A 23694-nucleotide genomic window follows, 5' to 3' on the forward strand; every position below is an offset into this window, starting at 1 on the left:
TAACCCCCGTATAACGTTTGAGATCGGATCCAGTGTTATTCCGTCCGTCTTGCCCCTGTAAATCTCACCGATTTCGAGTCACTGTAAAAATTTTGTAGTAGTGCCATTTGTGTTCCCCTTTTACGAATCGACAAATAAAAGTTGTATACGTTGATTCTGCCTATCATTGTGCGTCGCTAACACCCTAGACACCAGGGAACCCTGTCTCCGGCTAGTAGCTGCCAGGGTAGGTTTGCTATTCTCCCTTAAAGAATAGCTGGCGCTCGAGTACACCGAGGAAAACCCTGTTACAACAGTTCCATTACCAGCAGTTTTTTGAAGTTTTCCCTTAATGATGAGAGCTGCATCATGCATGAGGACCCATGTATCAGCACGATTTATGGTTATTTCAATAGTATCATTATTGCCGAAAGATTTTACAAACGGCAAATATGTTCTTGTCTCCACTTTTGTGATTGATTCGTCATTGTTGACTGGCTGATATAGGTTAAAGGTGTTGTTGGATAGCATGTCCAATAGATTTTAGGAATAATTTATTTTTCACGGTGAGTTTTCCACCCAGCTCCTTACACGTTCTCTTCACAACTGGTTTAGATGGATTAGGGGCTGCATATTTATTTTTCACAACTCGTAAAGATGGAGTAGGGGCTGCATATTTATATGATGAGTTAATTACACGACTCTACAAAAAATTTTTGTTTTTTGTCCTAACGTTTGTAGTAGGATTTTCCGGTTACTTATGCACAAAAACGAAAAGAAAATAACTTTTTTTGGTACAAAGTTTGCTTTTGTGATAGTTATAGTATTAATAGTCGTTCTTCATTTTTTTTTATAATTTTTAATAATTCAAAAAGACCATCCGATGAGAGTGGGGTGTTTACGTTTACAAGGTGCCGCTAGAGGGCACTCGAGTCATAAACAATGATCAGGTGTTGTTTACTAGCCCAGACAAACTTCAAATATCGTCAAGAAAGTGTAAATACGATGCTGATGCATTTTGTTTTATATGTGGTCAATTTATTATAATTCGTGACGTGAAATACGAATTAAAGACATCTCACGTTCTATCTGAAGCCTATGGAGCATATTTTGACTTTCCTGTTTGGAATCAAGACAAGCCATGGGCTCCACATGTTGCTTGTTTTTATTGTTAATGCTATCGTTGAATCAGTCTCCTAAACACAAAAGCAAACTTTTTCATGCCATATATTTTTTTTCGTCTAATTAGGATCTAAACTATCGAAATTTTATGCTTTGCAGTCAAAGTCAAATTTGGTGTCGACCCGTGTTATCACGACCATTTTTTCAATTCTAATCGTATTATTATCTCCTCACCCCTGAAGTTAACTAGTTCAGAATCTTGATCGAGCACTTTCAAAGTTATATTGTATATTCTTGATGTCGTCAGTGGCAAATAAATCAAATTTCTAGGCACTTCGTCGATACTATATCCAGGATCGGAGTCTACTGAAAATTCATATATTGTATGTGATGGTCTATTGTTATAGAAAGCTCCTCCAGTAATATTGCTATCTATGTGTATAGTTTGAACCTTAACAATATTAACAGGTATATCAGATTCGTGAATTTGATTTGGTGAAAGAATTATTTTAGAGAACCCTAAGAGTTTTCCAATCGAATTGTCTTTGGAGAAATCAATCGCAAAGTCTTTATGGTAAATTTCACTTTTGAGTGTATTGCGATTGGGTCTTAAGAAAAATAGTTCCTCACTGTCACTCCTGTATTTATCTTCCGGAAGTAGTTTTTTCTTCAGAAATTCTTCAATATCACTTATTTCATACGCCCCTGAAGGAATTTCAATTACCTTTTTATTTTCATTCAGAAAGTCATCAAAACCTCCTTTAGTTTCATAATAACAGAACTTATTATTATTTTCGTCAATGTTTGGGATTGAGTTATAAGTATGAAATCCTATCAATGCAATGCCATACTGGTAATTTGGATCTAATTCTATAGGAGTTGGTAAATCAATAGAGAGTATAGGAGATCGATCTTTCAATGTGAAAAGAACAGACATGACTGAAAGAGAGTAACACATCATCTATTTATTTATATCATTTTGTTTGATAAAAATTCCAAACACAGATGACCACAATTGTAAGGATTAGTTCTCTGATAATCAGTTTGGTTATATTTATAATAATTTCAGAGTTTCTGAAATAACGAACTAATTCTTTAGGCGGTTTCAAACTATCAAACTATCAAAATATTCCACATCTTTTCCCTTTTTGACATATGCAACCCAGTGCGTTCCTGGACCATATGAAGTATCTAAATTCACAACTCCACACTCTGTTCTGTTTATAGCTTTTGGTGAAGTGTTTCGCATAAATACACCTCGAAAATGAGGAATACTTTGGGCAAATTGTAATATCTCGTGATCATATAATGCCCTTTTGGGCAAACTTTTCAGAGGTTTTTTTATTTTTTTTTCGCTTCTTCAAAAATAGTCCATAACCTTCATTCATCTTTTTTAAGAACAATCCGTGTCCAATAGCTTCCATAGCCCTATTATGCCGTTTTTCTTCCTCTAACTTCTTTTTTGCTCTGTTGGCATTGATAACAGAATTGGCAACTGAACCACTTCCTCCAAGCACTGATCCAATAGCACCCAAACCAGCTAAAATACCCATTAATGGTAGTACTTCACCACACTTACTTTCATAGGGTATAGTTCGTGGAATTCGTTTACCACCTGCCCTTTTGACAGCTGCTCTTGCTGCTCTCAGAGCTATGGATGCTGATTTCTTCATATCGTTCGTATTAGATTTTTGTAATATCTTATTCTCAGGGTTCAATATAGCAGTTCGGAAGGATTTTCGATATCCCATACCTAATTTTCGTTTGGCTTTCATAGTACCAGTTACAAAAAGCGCTGCAGTTTTTTCACGCAACGAAGCGTCCTTGGAGCGAAATCGATTCCAAGCTCTATCTTCCAATTCTTTGTCTGCTCTATGTCTTTCTTCTAAATTGTTTGTCCTGCTATAGGTTATATCATGAACCTTACACGCCTGATCTGAAATATTATACAGGGTGTCTGAAAAAGGGTCCCAAATTGAGCCTCAATAAAACTATGAAATCTCACTTTTTTCGAATGGCAACCCTATTATTTGGTAATTCCAATCGATTGCCTGTCAAAAACTACTTAGAGTGTCCCCAACATTCCATGTCTCTAAAATCAGTAATTTCGCCGTAATTGAATAAAATTCGAATTTCGGGAATAAATCAAGGTTTCTTAGTCTAACCATAGATTTATTACGATAGAAATTTTCAAGAAGGCTATGTCTGTTCATTTATAATGCATCTTTGAGAACTGTCATTTATACTTGTTTGATTAATCGGGCACTATGCAAAATCAGAATTACAGTAACAGTGATGTATTAAATATGTTCTTCATTTACGGTGAATGTAACAAAATATTAGAAAGGGCAGTCAGAACTTTCAACGAAAGAAACCCACATATACCACCTTTAACAAAATCAAAGTTCAGGAGGTATCAAAACAATTTTCTCCGTAGTGGAAGCATTAACCCAAAACGGAATGGTGTGAGAACAGTAACAGGTACTGAAGAAAATCAAATAAATATTCTAGGACATATTCACGGAAATCCAAGAGGTTCTATCAGACAGGTAGCACAGGAATTAGAAGTTTCATATTCGTCGTGTCAAAAAGTGTTCAAAAATGCCAATATGCATAATTATAAATTCCATAAAGGTCAGGCACTGGTAAATGGAGATCATCAGAGAAGAACTGTATTTCGCGAGAACCTTACTGGAATGCTGAACGCTGATCCCCAAATTTTGAAAAAAATTATCTGGACAGATGAAGCCAGATTTTCACAGGATGGAGTGTTAAATTCAAGAAATAATCATTATTGGGTGGATGCAAATCCACATTTGATTTATCAGAAAAACCATCAACATAGGTTTGGTTTTAATGTGTTTTGCATGTTGATGGATGATAAACTATCTTTTCATATTTATGATGAGAATTTAACCGGACAAAGGTATCTGGAAATCCTAAGATCGGTGGTTTCCCCTTTTTTGGAAGAATTACCTCTAAATCTGATGTTCCATTGCTGGTACCAATTAGACGGAGCACCGGCACATTGCACAAGATCTGTCACTAACGAACTGAACGCAATGTTCGGAGAGAGGTGGATCAGACTAACACCCCTTGATTTTTATTTATGGGGTACTATAAAATCAGAGGTCTACAAAAATAACATTGACTCAAAGGAAGAACTTGAAGCGAGGGTGAGGGCTGCATTAAGGGGATTACCACCTGCACAAATAAGAAAAGCTACATCAGATGGAGTTCGTAGAAGAATTGATGAATGTATGGCGGTAGGCGGCCAACATTTTGAAAATTTATTGTAGTACCTACCTATTAGTTTCCTGTTGTAAATAAAATTTTTGTGATAGTTTTTGACGAGCAATCGATTGGAATTACAAAATTATAGGGTTGCCATTTGAAAGAAGTGAGATTTCATAGTTTTATCGAGGCTCAGTTTGGGGTCCTTTTTCAGACACCCTGTATAATATTTCCTCATAAGTTATACAAGAAACAGTATCAGCGTACTTTCTTTTGTTCTACTTTCGCAAAAAGAAATTCTTATAATGAGGGATTTCGAAGATATGGACACTAATCTGTGACAACCTTTTTTTCAAAAAATTTGATAATCAGGTTATAATTCAAAAACCGCTTGAGTGGTTGCACATATCATACATCAAATCAGTGTAAAATTAAACGAAGAATTCGAATATGTAAAAATATACAGGGTGTTGCATTTGAAATAACGAAGTTACATTCGTTTCCGGTGAAATCGGAAGTAGATTCCGCTTGAAAATATTTTGCAATTAAAGTTCATGTTCTCTAAAACGAAAATCCAAAATCTTGAATCTGTATTACAATTCCTTCCTCGAAAACTTCTAATGAAACACTTGAAAAAATCACCCTGTATAATGAGACAGAAAGAGGATCTGGCTTTATTTGATTGTAAGATGGAAGTCGAACAGCAACCATCTGTTTTATCAGTTGATAATTTAGATATTTTAGAATGTGAAAGATTTCTAAAACATGGAGATCTCTTTCCTGACAGTTGTCGAATTTTATTTGCCGGACCAAGTGGTTGTGGAAAATCCAATGCACTTTTGAGATTACTGTTATCTCCGAATGGATTACGATTCAAAAATATATATATATTTATTCTAAGAGTCTTTATCAACCGAAATATCAATTGTTGGAACAAGTGCTGAAAGGCGTGCCAGAAATAGGTTATCATCCATACAAGGAGAATGATGATATAATTGATCCTAATGACGCTAAAGAAAATTCTATCATTATTTTTGATGATGTTGTTGGAGATAAGCAAGATAAGATTAAAGCCTATTACTCTATGGGTCGACATAAAGCCATTGATGTGGCATTTCTATGTCAAACTTATGTTATGGCAAGCAAACACTTATGTCGTGATTACTTGAATGTTATTGTATTATTCAAACAAGATGATACTAATCTGAAACATGCATTCAATGAGCATGTCTCTCCGGATATGTCATATGAAGAGTTTAAACAACTGTGTGCATTCTGTTGGAATTCAACTAAATATGGATTCATTGTTATTGTTAAAAAATTTGATATTGATGGAGGACGCTATCGCCAAGGAATTGATAGGTTCATACAAAAAAAAATTCAGTCAAATATAAAAATTATGTAAATACATGAAATGCCCTCAGTATAGATCAAACTAAGACGTGATGAAGAGTGCTATTGAGCAGCAGAGAAAACGTAAAATACAACAACTTATAAGAGATGTGAGAAAGAAGTTTCTCACATTCAAGCTAGGAAAAAATGAAGACGATCGATCAATTTCTCAATTATTTCATCCGATCACCAAACGACTAGATAGAATAGAATATAAGCAAACAGATGGTTTATTGAAGACTGTGAAACTCCATACAGCTCCAGTACAGCTCAAGACAGCTCAACTGACAGATCCAACTCAGCTTCAAACAGATAAGCTGTCAGCTCTGAAACAGCATCAGACAGCAGGGCTGTCAGATTCCTCATATTTTTCAAAGGAAGATTTCTTTCCGGAAAACACTGAAGAAGAAAGTCAAGAGACTCAGTATGGAAATGTATACCAATCAAGTGTTGATGAATATTTGAAACAGTATCCAGTTGAATCTAGACATTATATTTCATCTATATTGTCATCCCCTGAACAAGATAATGTAGTCGATATCACATATGGGCCTAAATACAATTCTAAAACATCGAAATGGTTTCTTGGTAACAAGGCTATCAGTTTTGATGGGAAAACTAGTGAGATTATAATAGACAATAATGAACGATTTCCCGGTACACCAGGGCTGTACAGACTGATATTCGATAAACAACCGACCGATTAAATGAAAGAGGATTCACAATGTTATAAAACAGTTTTAAATTTGACAAACGTGGAGACAGTTTGATGCTACAAAGCAACGACGTGGATCAGCAGGATTTAAATGGGTTGAAATTATAAAACCTTTAACTTCAACTCAAGGAGGTAGTTTGTTGACATACAATGAAAAACCAGTCGAGTATGTGTATTGGAATGATGTGAATGAACTAGTTGATAGATTACAATTACTTCATGCGTCAAGAGATGCAGTTAATACATCGGTGGATAATGAAATCCAATCTATTATCGAAGAACTACGCTAAGCTAACATTAACAATAACAATAACAATAACCTTTATTCAATTCATAGGACATTTGGTTGTACAAGAATTAATGTCAAAAATATTATATATTAATAATGCAGTTTGAAATGATCAACAGTTCAAGAATGCCTCTCAGTAAGTTTGGTGGAACCTCACGAGGGCTACAAAATAAATATAAACGTAAACGTACTGAAAGTCAAAGCTTCCCTTTAACTTCAGATGGTGATTATGATTTCGGTAATCGTAAGCTATGCAATGTAAGAATACCTACCGAAAAAAGTGATGTTGTGACTAAAGAAATTCTAGACAATGAATTGCTCAAAGTTATCAATTTAATGGGCGATTTAGGAATCAGAGTCCAAAGTATCAAAAACGAGTTGGAGCTCAGCCATGTGAAAATTATCTCCGATGTTTTATCCAACCAGGAAAAATGTCTTCAGGCTTTGAAACTAGAACTGAGGGAAAATTTCAGATCATTTGTTATAAAGTGTAGTGAGAAGGTCACTAAGAATTGATTGAGATTTTAACTTTACGAATAGACTAGGTACAACTACAACTGACTCGATAGTTATCCTACTCAATTAAAAAAAAAGATCATTTCCAATGGAGCACTCAAAGGAGAAAGTTCAAGTGGTTAATGAGCTGCATAGACCAGCTAGAAAAAATTTCCCCCGAAGGCGTACTATCATCAAGGGTATAGATGATTTGTGGCAGAGTGATTTTATGCAAATGGACTCGTATGCTGATGAAAACAAAAATCATACATTTTTTACTCTTTGTGATTGATTGCTTTTCCAAATTTGTCTGGACTAAAGCATTGAAAACGAAATGTGCCGAAGAAGTTACTAAGGCGTTTTCGGAAATATTGAAACAGAGTAATAGAAGACCCAAGAACCTACAGACTGACCAAGGAAGAGAGTTTTTCATTTTTAAATTCAAAAATCTAATGAAAAAATATAAGATCAATCATTACAATACATATTCTGTGAAAAAAGCAGCAATTGTTGAACGAGTAATACGAACTCTTAGAGAAAAACTACTCAAGTATTTCAGTTTGAATGGAACATACTATTGGTTGCAAATCCTACCGAAAATTGTCGCTGATTACAATACAATTAAACATAGAACAATTGGAATGAGTCCTATTGAAGTGAATAAGTCAAATGAGAAACTCCTACTTAGAAGTCGGTACAATCACATCGAAATAGCTGGTAGAGGAAAATTTAAAGTTGATTGACTTGCAAGGTAATCCAATCCGAGGAGCTTTTTATGAGCCTGAACTGCAAGGCACTTCAAACTCAGATATATATTTAGTTGAAAAAATTCTATGTGAGCGGGGAAACAAAGTACTTGTGAGATGGCTTGGATTCGATCAGTCACATGATTCATGGATAGATAAATCCAACCGTTTATAGAGATTTTTTAATTTAGTATCGCTTTGATCTTCAGTTCAGCAACATGTACTGTCAAGAGAGTGAATTTAATCCATCTCCATATTACGATTCTGAAATGATTGATATCGAAAGAAAATTTGTTTTGAATACAAATTTCAGAACAGGAGGATATAACATCGATTGTGGCTTAAGTAGTGCGAAAAACTATGAACCCTCAGTGAAGCTGTCAACGAATGAAGACTCTTTGATGTTTGGTGGAAAAATGTTCATTTCGTTTGATTACATGCAATGGATGATGCTTACTGAAATCCTCAACTTGAATGAAGCAAATGATATTCGATTTATTGATGATATTTCTGTTACAACCACAACTGTGAATGGATTCAAAATGATCATGATATCAAGGAAGGAAAATCATTTATATCTTATTAGCGACGATGTTGCTAAGATTCTAGAATTCAATAAAAGTTTTCTCAGAAATAGATTGGAACTGCTTATGAAACTTGATTTCAAATCTTATTATAAGAATTTTCTGATAACTATAACCAATATTAAAAAAGATAGTTCGAAATCCATTGAAGAACTAATAGGAATTTTTTGTCAGATCAATCCTTCTATTGAAATTTTGATATTATGTGAATGTATGATTTCAAATGAAAACAACATTCTTTGTGACATAGAGAAATATTTGTGAAGGATAATAAAAATACTTTTTATACATTCCTTAGTATTTATTTCATATACATATATATCCACATATTTACAATGTTGAATGGTTCATTTAACATATTTCATAAATAAAATATTTCAGAGTCCGAATCTGAAGATTCGGAATCGAAACAAAATGAGGATTTGTATAAATCTGGAGGTTCCCTTTCCAACTTTTCATATAAATATCTATAAATGGGGTACAAGGGCTTAAGTATTTCAAAAAAGACAAATATTTAAGAGGAGGAGGATTATAAACTAAAACATTTTTATACATTTCAGAATCAATTGATTCAACACAATGAGAGTGACATTTACTATAGTAAGAATTAATCAATATGGATTTTTTTAACAGCAATGCTCTTCTGTCAACATGAATTGAAAAATAATCATTCAGTTTACTGAACGTGTCCAAATAAAGACAATGCGACATATTTTTCGCTGGAATATCTGTGTATTCCATAACATGAACTTTGATAGAAATTTCATTAATCGTACATATACTATATGAATCAGATTTGATTAAATTCCATTCGAAATGAAAATCTGCGTGATTTTCATCATCATCATCATCATCATCATCGCCCTCATTTGTCTTTGTCCACAATATGGATTTGCCACGGAACCAATCCATCATTAGATCATGATGAGGACCCAGTATCCATACTTCGATTATGTCAAAGGTTGGAATCAATCCCTGTAAGTACAATATGAATTGTCCCACAAGCATCCAATCCTTTATTGGAAACTGTTCAAATTCTTCATATTGTTGTGGAAACTTTTTGATGAATTTCTCAGACAAATTCGGGTCGTATGAGAAAGTTCTCTCAATGGCTGTCACAGCATAATTCATCATTATATTTCTCCCCCTCTCCCCCTCTGGAATCTAGGATGATGATGGTATTCGATAATGACCCCAAGGTAGAGTACAATGTGAATTAGGTAGGATGTATCTTTTATCGTCTCTACTACAGAATGCAATTTTCTCCTGCTCAATAGAAAAAACATCATGACATTTAGATATTATATTTCTTTGTCTTACTAATTTAGTGTTGGAATCAATCAAGCATTTCAAGTAGTCATCGAAAGAAAGGCTTTAAATCATATTCCGCTTTATGCCTTTCACTTTTTTTATTTCCTCTTTGTCAACACGAAATGAGTACATTTTGGATCTTAATCCTACGAAATCGGTCATAATCTTACCATTATTCTCATCCTTCATCAAACCCAATACTTTTTTATTGACTGGAGGAATTCCATATGGATTTCCTTTAGGATAGTCAGATGTATCAAAGCGTGCGTAGCAATCTCGTTTTATGCACTCATAGGGATTTTGATTTGATACCTCATAAGTTAAACTATCAGTATCTACATAATTCAATATACTTTCTTTGAAATTAGGTTGGAAATAATCGTAATGAAATTCGTACAAGCAAACCTTTGAAATGTCTAATACAGACATTCCTACATATATTGGTTTATCGATTGTGATTGAACGCTTTTGCAATTCAATAGCGACTAGATTTTCTCCGAAGATCATTCTATCCTTGTAGAAAGGGCTAGAAATCAAATTCATTGCACCATATCTGCCATACCATTTGTTGACCAATTTAACTTCTCTATGCTTCCGGACGTTTTCAATCGTTTTCCCATACACAGCATTAACCATTAATTTGAAAAGATTTTTTTCAAAATCGTTCGTTGTTGTCTGCCTCAAATGTGTATTTTTGTCAATATACATTTTAAGCCAGGCAGATTGTTTGAATTGAAGAACTCTATGGACTTTTTTCAAAACAAGTCCATGACTCAAGGCTTGTTTCAACGTCCTATAATGCACGATATAATTTTTTTTATGATAAAGGGTAGTTAATAATTTAGGCAACTTTGATCCAGGTGGGATACGTGATTCCGCACAGAATGGCAAGTCTTTGTGCTTGTCGTGTATTTCGGCGGGATATTCCAAATCAACCTCTTAAATATATCCCTCGGGAGCATCATCAGGTATTTGTGTAATATCTATATTTGTGTCTGTCCACTTGAATCCCCCATATGGCAAAAACTGACTCATAGCCCAACCATATAAGTTATTCACATCTAAGTAGAGTAAATACGTTTCAGGTTCATTAACATCGAATTTTGGCCCCATATATTTGTTATTAGCCGTAGAGTATCTGTTTGAACACTGACTTATTCCACCTCTTATACCGTTTTCCATGAATAGTAATATGTCAATATCTTTAATGATTTCTAATTTGATTTTTGTTATTTTAAGCATACATTGAAAGGTATAACCCGGAAGGGTGTAAAAATGAATAGGATCTAATACATACTCTTTTATACAGCTACTGCGGAATTGTTCAAAAACATCGGCTAAAAGCATATCAGTTTTAAGATATAACATCATATAATCTTTCAATGATTGACAATTGAATGTGGACCATATTAGTTGAGCGTGTAGATATTGTTCATCACTTATCTCTTCATAATTCAATTTGTTGTAGAATTTCTCAATGGATGGTAGACATGTATCATTCAATTTATCAACACTACTGATATAGTCATAGGGAAACACACCTTTTTTAGTCAAAAGTTTGAATGCATCATCATTATAGTCGAAAAATTGTTTTTTCAATTCAATAAACTGATTCAATCATATTTCGCTTACGTTTATGGCAGATTGAATTATGCATCAACTGTGTGGAGTCCCCAGTATGAGGTATATAAGCATCGTTTGGAGGACATTCAGAATAATTTTTTAAGATATTTGGACTACAGAGTTGAGGGTTCTCGTGACAACTTGGCGAACACTGGGGGCTTGAGGAGTAAATTTGGCCTTCTCTCACTGGATAGTCGTAGAAAGCAATCCGATATGATTTTCTTATTCAAGGTGTTGAGGGGCTTGGTCGATTCCCCAGACTTGTTGTATCTGATGAGAATTCATATACCATCTAGACGGCTGAGGAATAACCCTACTTTTGATTTGACTCGAAATAGAACAAATTTGAGAAATAATTCACCGATTAATAGAATGCTTGCACTTTTTAATAAAAGATTCAACAACCTCGATATCTTCCACCCCACACTGAATGCATTTAGAACAGAAACTTATAGAATTAGTTGGCATAATTTGTAACCAATATTTCCGCATATTCTGAATTTTGAAATTAAAAGAAAAGAAAAAGGGTTGAGAGAATAATTGGTTTTCCGGAGTGTTTTGTGGGTTTCTTGTTGTTAAATAGATAAATGTAGTTTAATTTTCATCTGTGTCCTACTTGATTGTACTTTTTTTGTAATTTATGGACATCAATTTGGGTTTTATACCTGTAGATGTCCTATTTGGCAAATAAATATAATAAATAAATAAATAAATAAATAAATGTCTTTGTGGAATTTTGGATTTGCAGATACGAGATGGAACTACAATGAAATCATCATTTTTAACCATTTGCGGTGAGAAAACATTCACTGAAACATTATTCAACATTTCAAACCTCTCTATATCTTTGAGTTTTATAGGAAAATCTATACCATCACAATTAAAAATAGTGCTTGGGTGGGGATATGATGACACTCTATCAGAGTGGGAAGATGCTGGATGTAAGCATGCTGTAATACTCCACAAAAAACAACATTGATCATTGTTTTTGATATTAATGCATGCTTTTTTGGCCGCAATTTTTTCAAGAAGATTGATGAATGAACTACCTCCATTACCCATTTCCACCTTATTTATATTGACTTCTAATGAAACAATTGATTGAAGAGCAAAACCACTCTCTTTCTCTTGAAATTCTTCAAGTTTTTGTTTAATTCTGTTAAAAGCATTTCTTTCAAACCAATCGTTTAAATCTGTTCCCCCATCAATTGTTGCATTTTGTGTAGGGAAATATTTGAAATCGAGTAGCTCATCATCACCACTTTTTTTAATGAATTGTCCGCAAAATACTTAATTCACTTTAACAATTCCAATACTGCTTATTGTATTTCTAATTCTATATTTGAAAAGATGAAATGCATCATCGAAAAATTCTTCAACGACCGTATGCTTCAAATTGATTATAACCCCAGTTCTTATTCTTGATTCAAATGCTGATTGAACATCCTCCCATATCACCCGGTTACTTCTCACACTTCGTTTTCCCTCACCTCTATGCGCATCAAAGGATTTGAGTTGAATTTTGTATCTTTTCAAATGGCAAATGGCAGATTGAATGCTGAATTTTTGTCCGTGATGAGTATTTTTCATTAAATTTTTCAATAAACGAATATGTTTGTTAATCAAATTGATCCATTTTTTTCTAATCATGATGTCATTTTCGTGAAACAGAAGATTCATTGCATTATGGAATAAATCAATATTACATACCTCCATCTTCACAATTGGACAATCTCAAAGAGTTGAACTAGTTTATATTTCGGTATTTCCTTCACCCCAAGGAATTTGATTCCAAACCCAGCTCCACTGAATTCCTTTATGACTTGCTTCAGATGGTCGTTTGCTCGTTTCGGTAGAAATATACACTTTTCTTCCAACTCCAAGAGAATGGATTCCCCGAATCTAGTCTTCAGTAATTTTGCATCAATTATTCGATGGACTTCACCCACTATCAAATCCTTGAGTGATGCAATTGGTTTCTGGTGCTGTGAAAGTGAACCACACTGGTTAATTTTTGTCAGATCCATTGTTATAATTTTTATTGTTTTTTATTTTATGCTGAAATGAATTTCAAATATTTAAGAATCTTTCCATCGCTACAAAGTTTGAATACTTATATTGGAAAATGAGATTCGTCACAAAAATTCACTGAAGAAAAACAATTTCTTATTACTCTATGGACTGCAACAAACTCTGTGATATTTCTTTTTTTCATCAAAGTCAGAGCAACTGAGAAATGAAGACTGATGTTGGAATGTCAGTTCTATTCTTTTTATATTCTTCTCGACCCTTTTTCCCCACCATCATGACCCTTCTTACCATTCAAAAAATAACCAGACTGTTTTCGTTATGAAAGATCTGCATCAAACGAATCTGAACTGAAGACCAATTAAATCTTTTATTTATTACGGTGAGAAACGCCACTCGACAGGTGTATCGAGAAGAATTAAGGGATAGCTCCGCCCTTTGTCATTAAACACAATAAACCTTCAGCCCCCATTAGCGGTCATAATGTACCAATTTTGGGACAAAGGAAATGAGTAAACCTGTCATTCTTATCACATGAGGCGGAATCCAGACTGACATCTTCGAATACCTATGGCACCAAAACTATTTCGAATGGGTAAAATTGATATTTTTATTACGGTGAGAATCCACAGGTATATTGGGGAGTAAAAGAGTGACCATTAATTCAGATAATTGTCATTTCATGATAAGAGACCCAAACTGATAGTTTTCTCGAAACATCCTCATAGATAAGAAAAAAAACCCTGTCAAAGGAATCTCATCTATTATACTGAATTATTGCCGATCTTTATTGCTCTTTTTTCCGGCATGCAAAGACACCCTTATTTAAACAATAAAAGACCCAAACGTTTTCTCGGAACATCTCCACAGATGAGAAAAAAAACCTCTGTTGAAGGAACAAAGAAAAATTTCCAATTTTATCTATTATACGAAATCATGGACCACCTTTATAGCTTCTTCCTTTCACGCACACAGAGACCCCACCCTCAATTAAACAACGATTTATTCATCTAACTCTGAAAAATATTCATCAATCAATTTAATAACACACCAGTATAACATTCCATAATCCAACCACATAATGTTAAAGTACTCCGAATCATACTTTGTCGGATTACTCTTAAATCGCCATTGAAGTGGGCCAGAAACCGCTCTGCTACTCTACTGATTCGTGTGGGGCTCTCACCAACCAAAATCCCCTCTCCAACAACAAAGTCGAGGTCTCAGGGACGTTGACCTGTACAACTAAGTTGTTGCACACTAGGGCAAGAACCGTTTCCACCAAGGCGATTGGTATTTACGGTATCTTCCCTGCGTGGAATGCCACTCCCTCCTTTCCCCTCTTGGACGTTTGGTAGGAGGGGAGGAGTTAGGACTTCGTCTCACGGATCTCACAGTCTGGTGACTGGCTTGAATCGTTCCGTAGTATCCCCCTGGCTCTGGTTACGGAACTCTAGCTGTCCGGGGTAGATCCTCGGAAGGTCTTGACCCGACACACATATAGTATCGCAGTTCTGTGACCTATTCGTAGGGAGAAGTTGGCCCTGGTCCCTCGGAGATTGCGCAGAGAGGTTGCGGTATCTGTCAGACAATAACGGTACTCCTTGGGTCTCCTCCGGATCCGGAGATGCCAGGGGCCAAGTAAGTCGTCATAGTTTCTCCGACGTATCACCACGAACTATGTCCACCCCGTGGTTCCGAGGGGGAAAGTGAGGCGTACTCCTTGAGGCCACGCTCGGATTCCCGCCGAGATAGACAAGTCGTAGATCCGATTCGAAGTACTAACATTGCTCCTTGGGTCTTCCCCGTGTCGGTGAACTCGAGGTGCCGAGAGAGCCATAGTTGCTTTTTGCAGGTGGTACTATCGATACTTCTTGGGTCTACCTCTTGTCCGCGGACTAGATAGCTCTGTCTCCGGCGAGCTGGTCGCCTAGACTTAAGCCCTTGGAATGTGAGAGGAAATGGGGTCGGGATCGTCATAGTCGGGCTGGGTCGTCTTCTTAGGCTGCATTCCGTCGTCTCCGTATCTGGCTTTTTCCGGGTTTCCTGAAATATAATTAGTCTATGGTTCGTTATTTATTGTCGTAATCGGGCGGGGTCGTCTTCTTCGGGTGCTTCGTGTCATCATTTCGGTATTTGCTTTTTCGGGGGTCATTTCCTGAAATTCTTAATTTAGAGTTCGCTAATCGTACTGTGATGAAGTCCAGTTTTCTGAGGAAAATTGGAGTTCATCTTAGTGCATTTCTTTCGTTTTAAATTTCCGTCTTTGAAAATATTTTAATTCTCGAATATTCCGTACGTTCATTCCGATAGGCAGAGTAAATGTAAAAAACCGCTTATCTGTATTTCACGTTGTTTTCTTACATGCCGCTAATGATTTCGACGTTTTTCATCTGTTGATATGCGATAAACCGGAGCTGACGACGTTTTTCATTCTTGTCACATTCTGGAATTTTCAGATTTTTACCGTGAGAGGGGATATGCCTATAAAAGCAAATTTTCCCCCCGCGACGGTCACTTTTCGACTTTTACTTCAGTTCTTTCACTTCGCTTCAGTATTTTCGATTTTTCGCTTTCTAACGTGGTGACTTCTGTTATAAATTCAGTTAATTTTCGATATTTCTTTCGCCGTTGAAGAATAATCATTTTGTGTTTGCATCAGTGCTTAGAGTTAATTTTTTAGTTTTTCTTTTAAATCCTTTGAGTTTCCGAGTGCTTGGAACAAAGGAGGTGGGTCCCCGTCTGTGCCGTTCGGTTTCTTTGTTAGACCTACGCCGTTACTTCTTTAACTTTGACACTGCTGTAGTGTATCGTTTTCTGTATTCCGTTTGTTGTATTTTATCGTTCTTCACCCTGTTTCGCGAGTCTGACTTTTCCCTTCGCTATCAGTCATGGCGCGTAAGCCCTTGGGGTACTGAAGGGAAAGTTCCGTCAACCCCCCTGTCCGCGTTCCGCGTCATAAGTGTTAAATCCGAAATCTCTTCTTTTCTGTCAGTCATGGCGTGTTATAACCCTTGGGGCAGAGAATAAGAGATACCGCTCGTAGTCAGTGAAATCCCGTAGTTGCGCTAAAAATAGACCTTTTCTTCGCTGTCAGTCATGGTGCGTTATAGCCCTTGGGGCAGCGAATAAGAGTCTCGAACAGATCCGCCCTTATTGTGTTTCATTTCCGGAGAAATACAACTACATACCGATACCGTATAGCAAGTCCTTAGCATTCGTTCCGTCAGTTCTGGTTGGCGCATTTTTTATTGAACCGTTAATTTTTTCACTACACCCGGTATAAATTTCATAAAGTGCTCGTGACCGGATAGGATTTCCCGAATGTATGTTCGCTTATAGAATCACTCATATTTCATACCTCCCTTGTACATATAATTAGTTTCCGAAGGTGTGAATAAACTTTTACATAATTCGATTTTGACTTCTTCGTTGTCGCTACCACCCTAAACAACAGCGAGCTCTGTCTCCGGCTAGCAGCTACTCTGGTAGGTTTGCTTTTCTCCCTTAGTGAAAAGAATAGCTGGCGCTCGAGATAAGGTTTCTCCGAGTAAACCACGTTACAAAAATGGCGCCCGAGCAGGGACCCTGCAAAATCTAGTAGGAAACAACAGAGGTGAGAAACATTAACCGGACAGTGAGTGAATTCCCGAAACAGTGAGTAAAACCTAAGAACAGTGAGTAACTATTCCGAGAACTGTGAAGGGTAAACTTGATCTGTGTTTTATTACCTGCCACTCTGTATTGAACTGTTATACTGTGAATTGAATTGGACTATATTCTGAAAATTTTCCTATTGTTGAAACATATTGGAAATAATTTAATTAATTTGTGATTATTCCTTTTGCCGATTACTTTATTGAGTTATTGAAAACTGAACTGTTGTTGCGCCTTAATATCAGTGAAAATTATTTCCGATTTCTTATTATTTCTGATTTATTGAATTGAACTGTTTTATTTCGTATTGAAGGTGAGTGAATTTCCGGACATTGAAAATTTATTGTCACAATTGGTAAAAATTTAATAGGTTTGATTTACCAATCGGTCTAATAGTAGATCACCTGTTACCCTGTTGATAACTTGTCTACCTGTTTTATATTTTCTTCTACCAGTACTGTTGAAACTTACCGATTATTTTTGATTTTTCTGAAAACTGAAATTCGATCATTGTGATTTATTTTCTGACTAATGAACTTGAAAAACTGTTTGGAATTTAACCTGTGCGTTCTGGTGCGATTCGAATTTCGGGACATTTTCCGGACTATACGAAACGACTTGCGAGTGTGTGCGGTATTTCGCGAATATTTTCGGACTTTAGTGGGACTGATTGAATTTTTTTCGAGTAACGTTGGACTTGTAAAATTTTTTAGTGCAATACATCGGGACTTAGATTATTTTAGTAATAATAATAATAATAATAATATAGTTTATTCTGTGAAATACAGGTATAAACAGTAATCACGGAGGCGTGAGCCTGTACATGATTTGAGTAAGATACATGCATAATAAGAATAGCCAATATTCAAACTTAACATAAATTTCAATGTGACGAAGAGTAAAGTTACATTTAGGATCTAACACAAATACAAGCAGAAATAGAACATTATGACGGAATGCATCGTGATCAAAAGATGTTTATTCAAGTGATAGTTGGAGTCATGCTCATGTGGAGGTTTTTGAACTAGGTATGGGCAAAAGATAAACCGTGGATTGAATCTGGTGGTGTCAATAAACTAGAGAAATTCTTTATAGGGGGTTTATAACAGAATTGAAATATCTTCTTCCTTTTTCAATCACCCAGCTCCTCAATTTATTCTTCCGTGTTTTGGGATTTATTATCATTTTTAATCCCTCGGGAACTGCAGCGTAAAGACGTGGGGCCAGGTAAGAGAAACTTCTTTGGCCAATGCGTTTTTCAGCTCTTGGTGTGAAATACTGATTGATCTTATTTCTTGTCTCATAAGTATATTCTGTTGTTCGAATCTTAATTTTTCTTGAACTTATATCGGATAATATCTTCATCACGAACAGCTGATGAGGATTCATAATTTTGGAGATTTCATACAAATCATCCGATGGAAATGATAGCGGTTTTCCGTAGATTACACGAAGCAACCACTTCTGAATTATTTCAACTCTCCTCAGGTGGCAATTATAGGCTCCACCCCATCCGATTATTCCATACATCATCTGAGACTGGCATAAGGCTATATATAACGTCTTCAAATTTGCAACGCTAAGGTAATTTTTCAGGTATTTAAATTTCGAGAGTAAACGCCTTAGTTTTCCCACCAAAATGTCTATGTGCTTATTCCATCTCAGGTGTCTGTCGATCGTAACTCCAAGATATTTTATATAATCCGCTTCAGGAATGGATGTACACCTGTCAATTACAAGATTTCCCATATGTGGAAGACCTGATTCGTAGGATGAAAACGGTAAATACATTGTTTTTTCAATATTCATGGAAAGTTTATTTTGTTCGAACCATTTTTTCACTTCAAAAAGGTCTTTTTCAGTCATTTCTTTAAGTTTTTCCCACGTATCATCTTCATATACTATTACGGTGTCGTCCGCAAAGCTAATGGCTTCTCCTTTATGTCTCATTAAAAGTAAGTTGTTCAAATATATAAGAAATAATATTGGTCCCAATATCGTTCCCTGGGGTACTCCATACGTGACAATCTTTGGTGTGCTTATTTGTTCGCCTATTCTTACACTCTGTGTCCTGTTTGTTAAGTAACTTTTCATTAACTTGTAGGCTTTTCCTCGAAATCCACAAGAGTAAAGTTTCTCTAGCAGCTTCTGATGTGATACGGTGTCGAAAGCTTTCTTGAGGTCTATGAAAACACATAGACCTACTTTGTCACTATCTAACCAGCTATATATCTTTTCCATAAGCTTTTTTATTGCATCCTCAGTAGACTTACCCTTCCTGAATCCAAATTGGTTTTCAGATAAAATCTTATTTTTATCTAAAAATTTCAGAAAACGAACTTTGATTAATTTCTCTAATACTTTGGCCACGTTTGAAATTAAACATATCGGTCTATAGTTCGAGATGACAGCTCTGTCTCCTGATTTGTACATTGGCTTGATGATACCACTTTTCAGAATATCTGGGAATTGACCAGTTTCGAAACAAATATTGGCTAGTAACATCATTGGTTGCGCTATCTCTTCACAAATGTTTTTCAAAAATTCTGCCCTAATACCATCATCACCTGGAGCTCCCCCACTTTTTAATTCTGAAATAATTTCTTTTACTTCAATTTCACAAGTTGGAAAGAGGAAAAACGTGTTCCCACAAAAACAATTGCTCTCTTCGCTTTCAGGAACTTCTCCTATAGCATCTGCGAGTTGTCTGCCTATTTCACCATAATATCTACTGAACTCCTCCACCATTTGTTCCCCACTCGTTATCTCAAGTCCTTCAAAATTTCTAATCGAATTAATATCAGTTTTAGGTCTATCTCCTCCACAAAGATCATCGATATACGACCAGAGTGATCTAGCACTGGAATTATTCTTGGATATGAAACTATTTATATGGTCTCTTTTAGCATTTTTTATCATCTTCTGCAGAGTATTACGATATCGTGTATAGTTTTGTTTCAATTGTATATTCAGTGGGTCTTTCATCAATTCCTTATATAATTTATTTTTATTATTTATAGCCTTTAGAAGGCCTCGAGTAATCCAATCATTCCTTCCAGAGTTTCTATAAGTTTGCTTTATTTTTATTGTGTGTTTTTTCCTGTAATGATTTATTAAATCGATGAAAGACTCTGCAAAAGAATTCACGTCTTTATTTTCAGTGAAATTGTGCCAATTTATTCTCCTCAAATCCTCCCTTAACTTACCGTAGTCTATATAAGTTTTGTATTCACTGGCGATTTCATCGGTATTTCGTTAAAATTGAGACACAACACTATCGAATAGTGATCGGTCACATCTGTTCGCACAATGAATGACTTATTCTGATTTTTAGTGGGATGGCGACATCTCAGGAAGAAATGGTCCAGGCAAGTGTTACTAGATGGTCTGGTAACATCGTTAATATAAGAATTATATCCAAAAAAACTGAATAAACTTTTATACTCGTCAATATAATCATTCGTAGACAGCAGGTCAATATTCATATCACCATATCACCATAGTGCGCCGGGACTTGAACTCAGATTTTTTTCTGATACACCGGGACCTAGACTTGGGGTTACACCGATACCAACTTCGAATTTAAGTGAATAGGTTGGCTAACGATTAACTTACCGGTTTAGACTTAGAACTTAAACAGATTGTGAAAGACATACCGAGTGTGAAAGATTGGTGCATTCTGAATCGGACTTAGTTGAATATAATATGTCGAACATGGATGTGAATCGGTTACTCAGTGATGAACTTACATACGAATTACAACTGAGAGGACAATCGATACCGGGTACGGTGATGACTAAACGGAGTCTGCTACGACAAGTACTTCAGTCTAATGAACCTCTACTACCCCCAACATCACTGAATCCCGCCTCGGAAATTGAGATTTGCCAAAATAAACTCACTGATTTGGTGGAATCCCTTCAGAATTTCAATCAGGAGAATGCGGCTAACGAATTTTCGCGAATTTACACACGATTAATACACATTCAAGGAAGGCTGGACTTTATTGCTACTGCAGACACAACACAGTTACAACTAGTTGGACAAATAAAGGCAACTACAGCTAAGGCATTGGAAACACTGAAGGAGCTACGTAAGAAGAGTAATCGTGAACAACCGCAGCCATCCAGCCGAGATCAGAGGTCTCTTATAGATGTGGAGGTGCCCAGTTCACCTGGTGTGTCACCGATCCAACCGGAACGGATTTCAGGGCTCCGAGAGCCATCGCTTATCGACTTGGGAGATGGTGTCGATCCTCCTGTAGCGGTCGATGTCTCACATACTGGAACACCTGTAAGGAATCCAACATTAGAAGAGGTCATGAATGAGACACGACAGACATGTAGAGCATTACTGCGACAGTTACCAGCGATACCTCTCACACAGTCACAGGACTGTGGGACAACAACACCTGACGGTCCGACACAGGGTAGATGGATTAATTCTACACGAAGGGTGTCTTTTCCACACGTACCTGCACCTTGGATAAGTTCTGACCGACCAGTCATCACAACACCTGCCAGATCAGAACCGGAGTCCCGATCAACAATACCCACTGTCCCGGTACACAAGTGGAACATTTCCTTTGATGGCACTGGAAGTGTGACCGGATTCCTTGAAGAAGTGGAGAGGCTGGCTGAATCCCGTAAAGTGTCCCTGGAACAAGTTTTTGAATCAGTTTATGAATTACTACGAAAAGATGCAAGGGATTGGTTTATTCCCAGGAGAAGTACTTTCGAGGACTGGAAGGATTTCAGCAACCAACTGAAAGAAGCATTTCTGCCTGTCAACTATGAGGAGAATCTGTTAGAGGAAATAAAAAGACGAACACAAGGACCTGAAGAAAAGCTGCTTCTGTATGTTACCCGGATGAAGAACTTATTCCAGAAACTCACCTATACAAAACCATCCGAAGTGGAACAGATCCGACTTATCCGACAGAGGTTGATCCCGCCCTTACAGCAGGCCTTGGCCTTTCAGGAGACCAAGACGTATGATGAACTTCTCCGTAAGGGAAAAGTTTTTGAACTGGTCCAGTGGCAGATGAGCCAGTACACCAGGTTTCGTGGAGGAACCTCACCTGACGTACACTCCCCGTCAACTGAACCGATATCAAGCAGTTTTTTCTGTAGATACCGGAGAACAGGTTCACCAAACAACTGATCACAGGGAATCAGTTCCGCCGACACCAGCCGGCCAGACACGACTTTCTCCGCCGGGGGAAAGCCGTCCAAAACCACCCAGATCCAGAGAGTCAATAGTCCAGCGGCAGGAATCACACCGTCAGATTTCTGGAGACAGGTCCGAAGATAGATCCGGAACTTCAACACCGCCACCCCGCCGTCGAGCCGAAAATAACCACGCTGACCGGACCCAATCATCATCAAGGAGGAGAGTGTCCTTCCAGACAAAATGTTTCCGATGTGGTGGATATGGCCACATGCGTCGAGAATGTCGCAGGCCACCGAAAATTTTCTGTTCTCGATGTCAGAGGGAGAACATCCTCTCACGAGATTGCCCCTGCCGTCCGGAAAACTAGACGGAGGTATGGAGAAGGAGTCGACCATATCTCCCAACACACTGACTCCCATAACATCGACTGCCTGGAATGATAACCGACCGCTTGTCGAAGTTAAGATAGCCGGAAAGCACTACAAAGCATTAATTGACACTGGAGCCACCAAGAGTTTCGTAAGTCGGAAAGTGGCAAAACAATGTGAAAGCAAGGGAATCACCGGACAACATGTTGAGAATGGTTTCGTGGTGGTTGCAAATGGTCAACCCACGACAACACCCAAAATCTACACTACCGCTGTTCACCTGGCTGATTATTCCTTGACCGACGTAAAATTTTTGTTGGTGCCTGATTTACCAGTTGACCTCATTCTAGGAATGGACGTATTAGGAAGGTTCAATTTTTCCATTAACCTCAGTACCGCGGACTGTTACCTGGAAGGTCGACTGATTGCCAAACCAACACCGAAAATTCAAGAAGCTGTTGAAGTGCAGGGCCGGAGAAAATCCCTGAATACATCTGCGTCCAACCCGTCACCTAAACCGTTACCGTCCGTAGATTCCGTATACCTGGCTGAGATAGAAACAACCCAGTGCAAATGGTACAACAAGAAGTTACAGGAGGTGGAAAAAGACCCAGCAAATTTTCCTGACTACGCCGTTGAAAATGGAAAACTTACGACATTTCTGGGACTCATCCGACTTCACAGAAGATGGAACCGGCCAACCCTGGAAACTCTGTGTACCGACCGAACAGCGAACAGAAGTACTGAAGGAAAACCACGACTCAGAACTAGCAGGTCACATGGGGATTGCCAAGACGATTGCACGGATAGCCAGAAACTACTACTGGCCAGGGATGTTTAGAGACATTGCGAAATACGTGAGGAACTGCACATCGTGCCAAAAGTATGAAGTTTCGCAACAGAAAACCCCTGGTAAGATGCAACCACACCGAATGGCGGATGCGCCGTTCCAAGAAGTATCCACAGACATTGTAGGTCC

The 23694-nt window shown here is 37.0% G+C and overlaps 1 protein-coding gene across 1 annotated transcript; it reads right to left on the reverse strand.

Moving 5' to 3' along the window:
- Positions 1–10016: 10016 nt before the first annotated feature.
- LOC123322006 lies at positions 10017–10929 on the reverse strand. Its single transcript, XM_044909819.1, has 2 exons — positions 10221–10929; positions 10017–10050 (listed from the first exon to the last, which is right to left on the reverse strand). The coding sequence occupies exons 1-2, from the start codon at positions 10573–10575 to the stop codon at positions 10046–10048; spliced, it is 360 nt and encodes a 119-aa protein (XP_044765754.1). The 5' UTR covers positions 10576–10929; the 3' UTR covers positions 10017–10045.
- Between the last annotated feature and the right edge of the window lie 12765 nt (positions 10930–23694).

Source organism: Coccinella septempunctata, chromosome X (assembly GCF_907165205.1).
Source record: "Coccinella septempunctata chromosome X, icCocSept1.1, whole genome shotgun sequence".
Lineage (NCBI taxonomy): Eukaryota > Metazoa > Arthropoda > Insecta > Coleoptera > Coccinellidae > Coccinella > Coccinella septempunctata.

What these genes read in the sequence shown, in the direction of transcription:
- LOC123322006 (XM_044909819.1), bottom strand. Translation starts at nt 10,575, where the DNA reads ATGTATATTGACAAAAATACACATTTGAGGCAGACAACAACGAACGAT.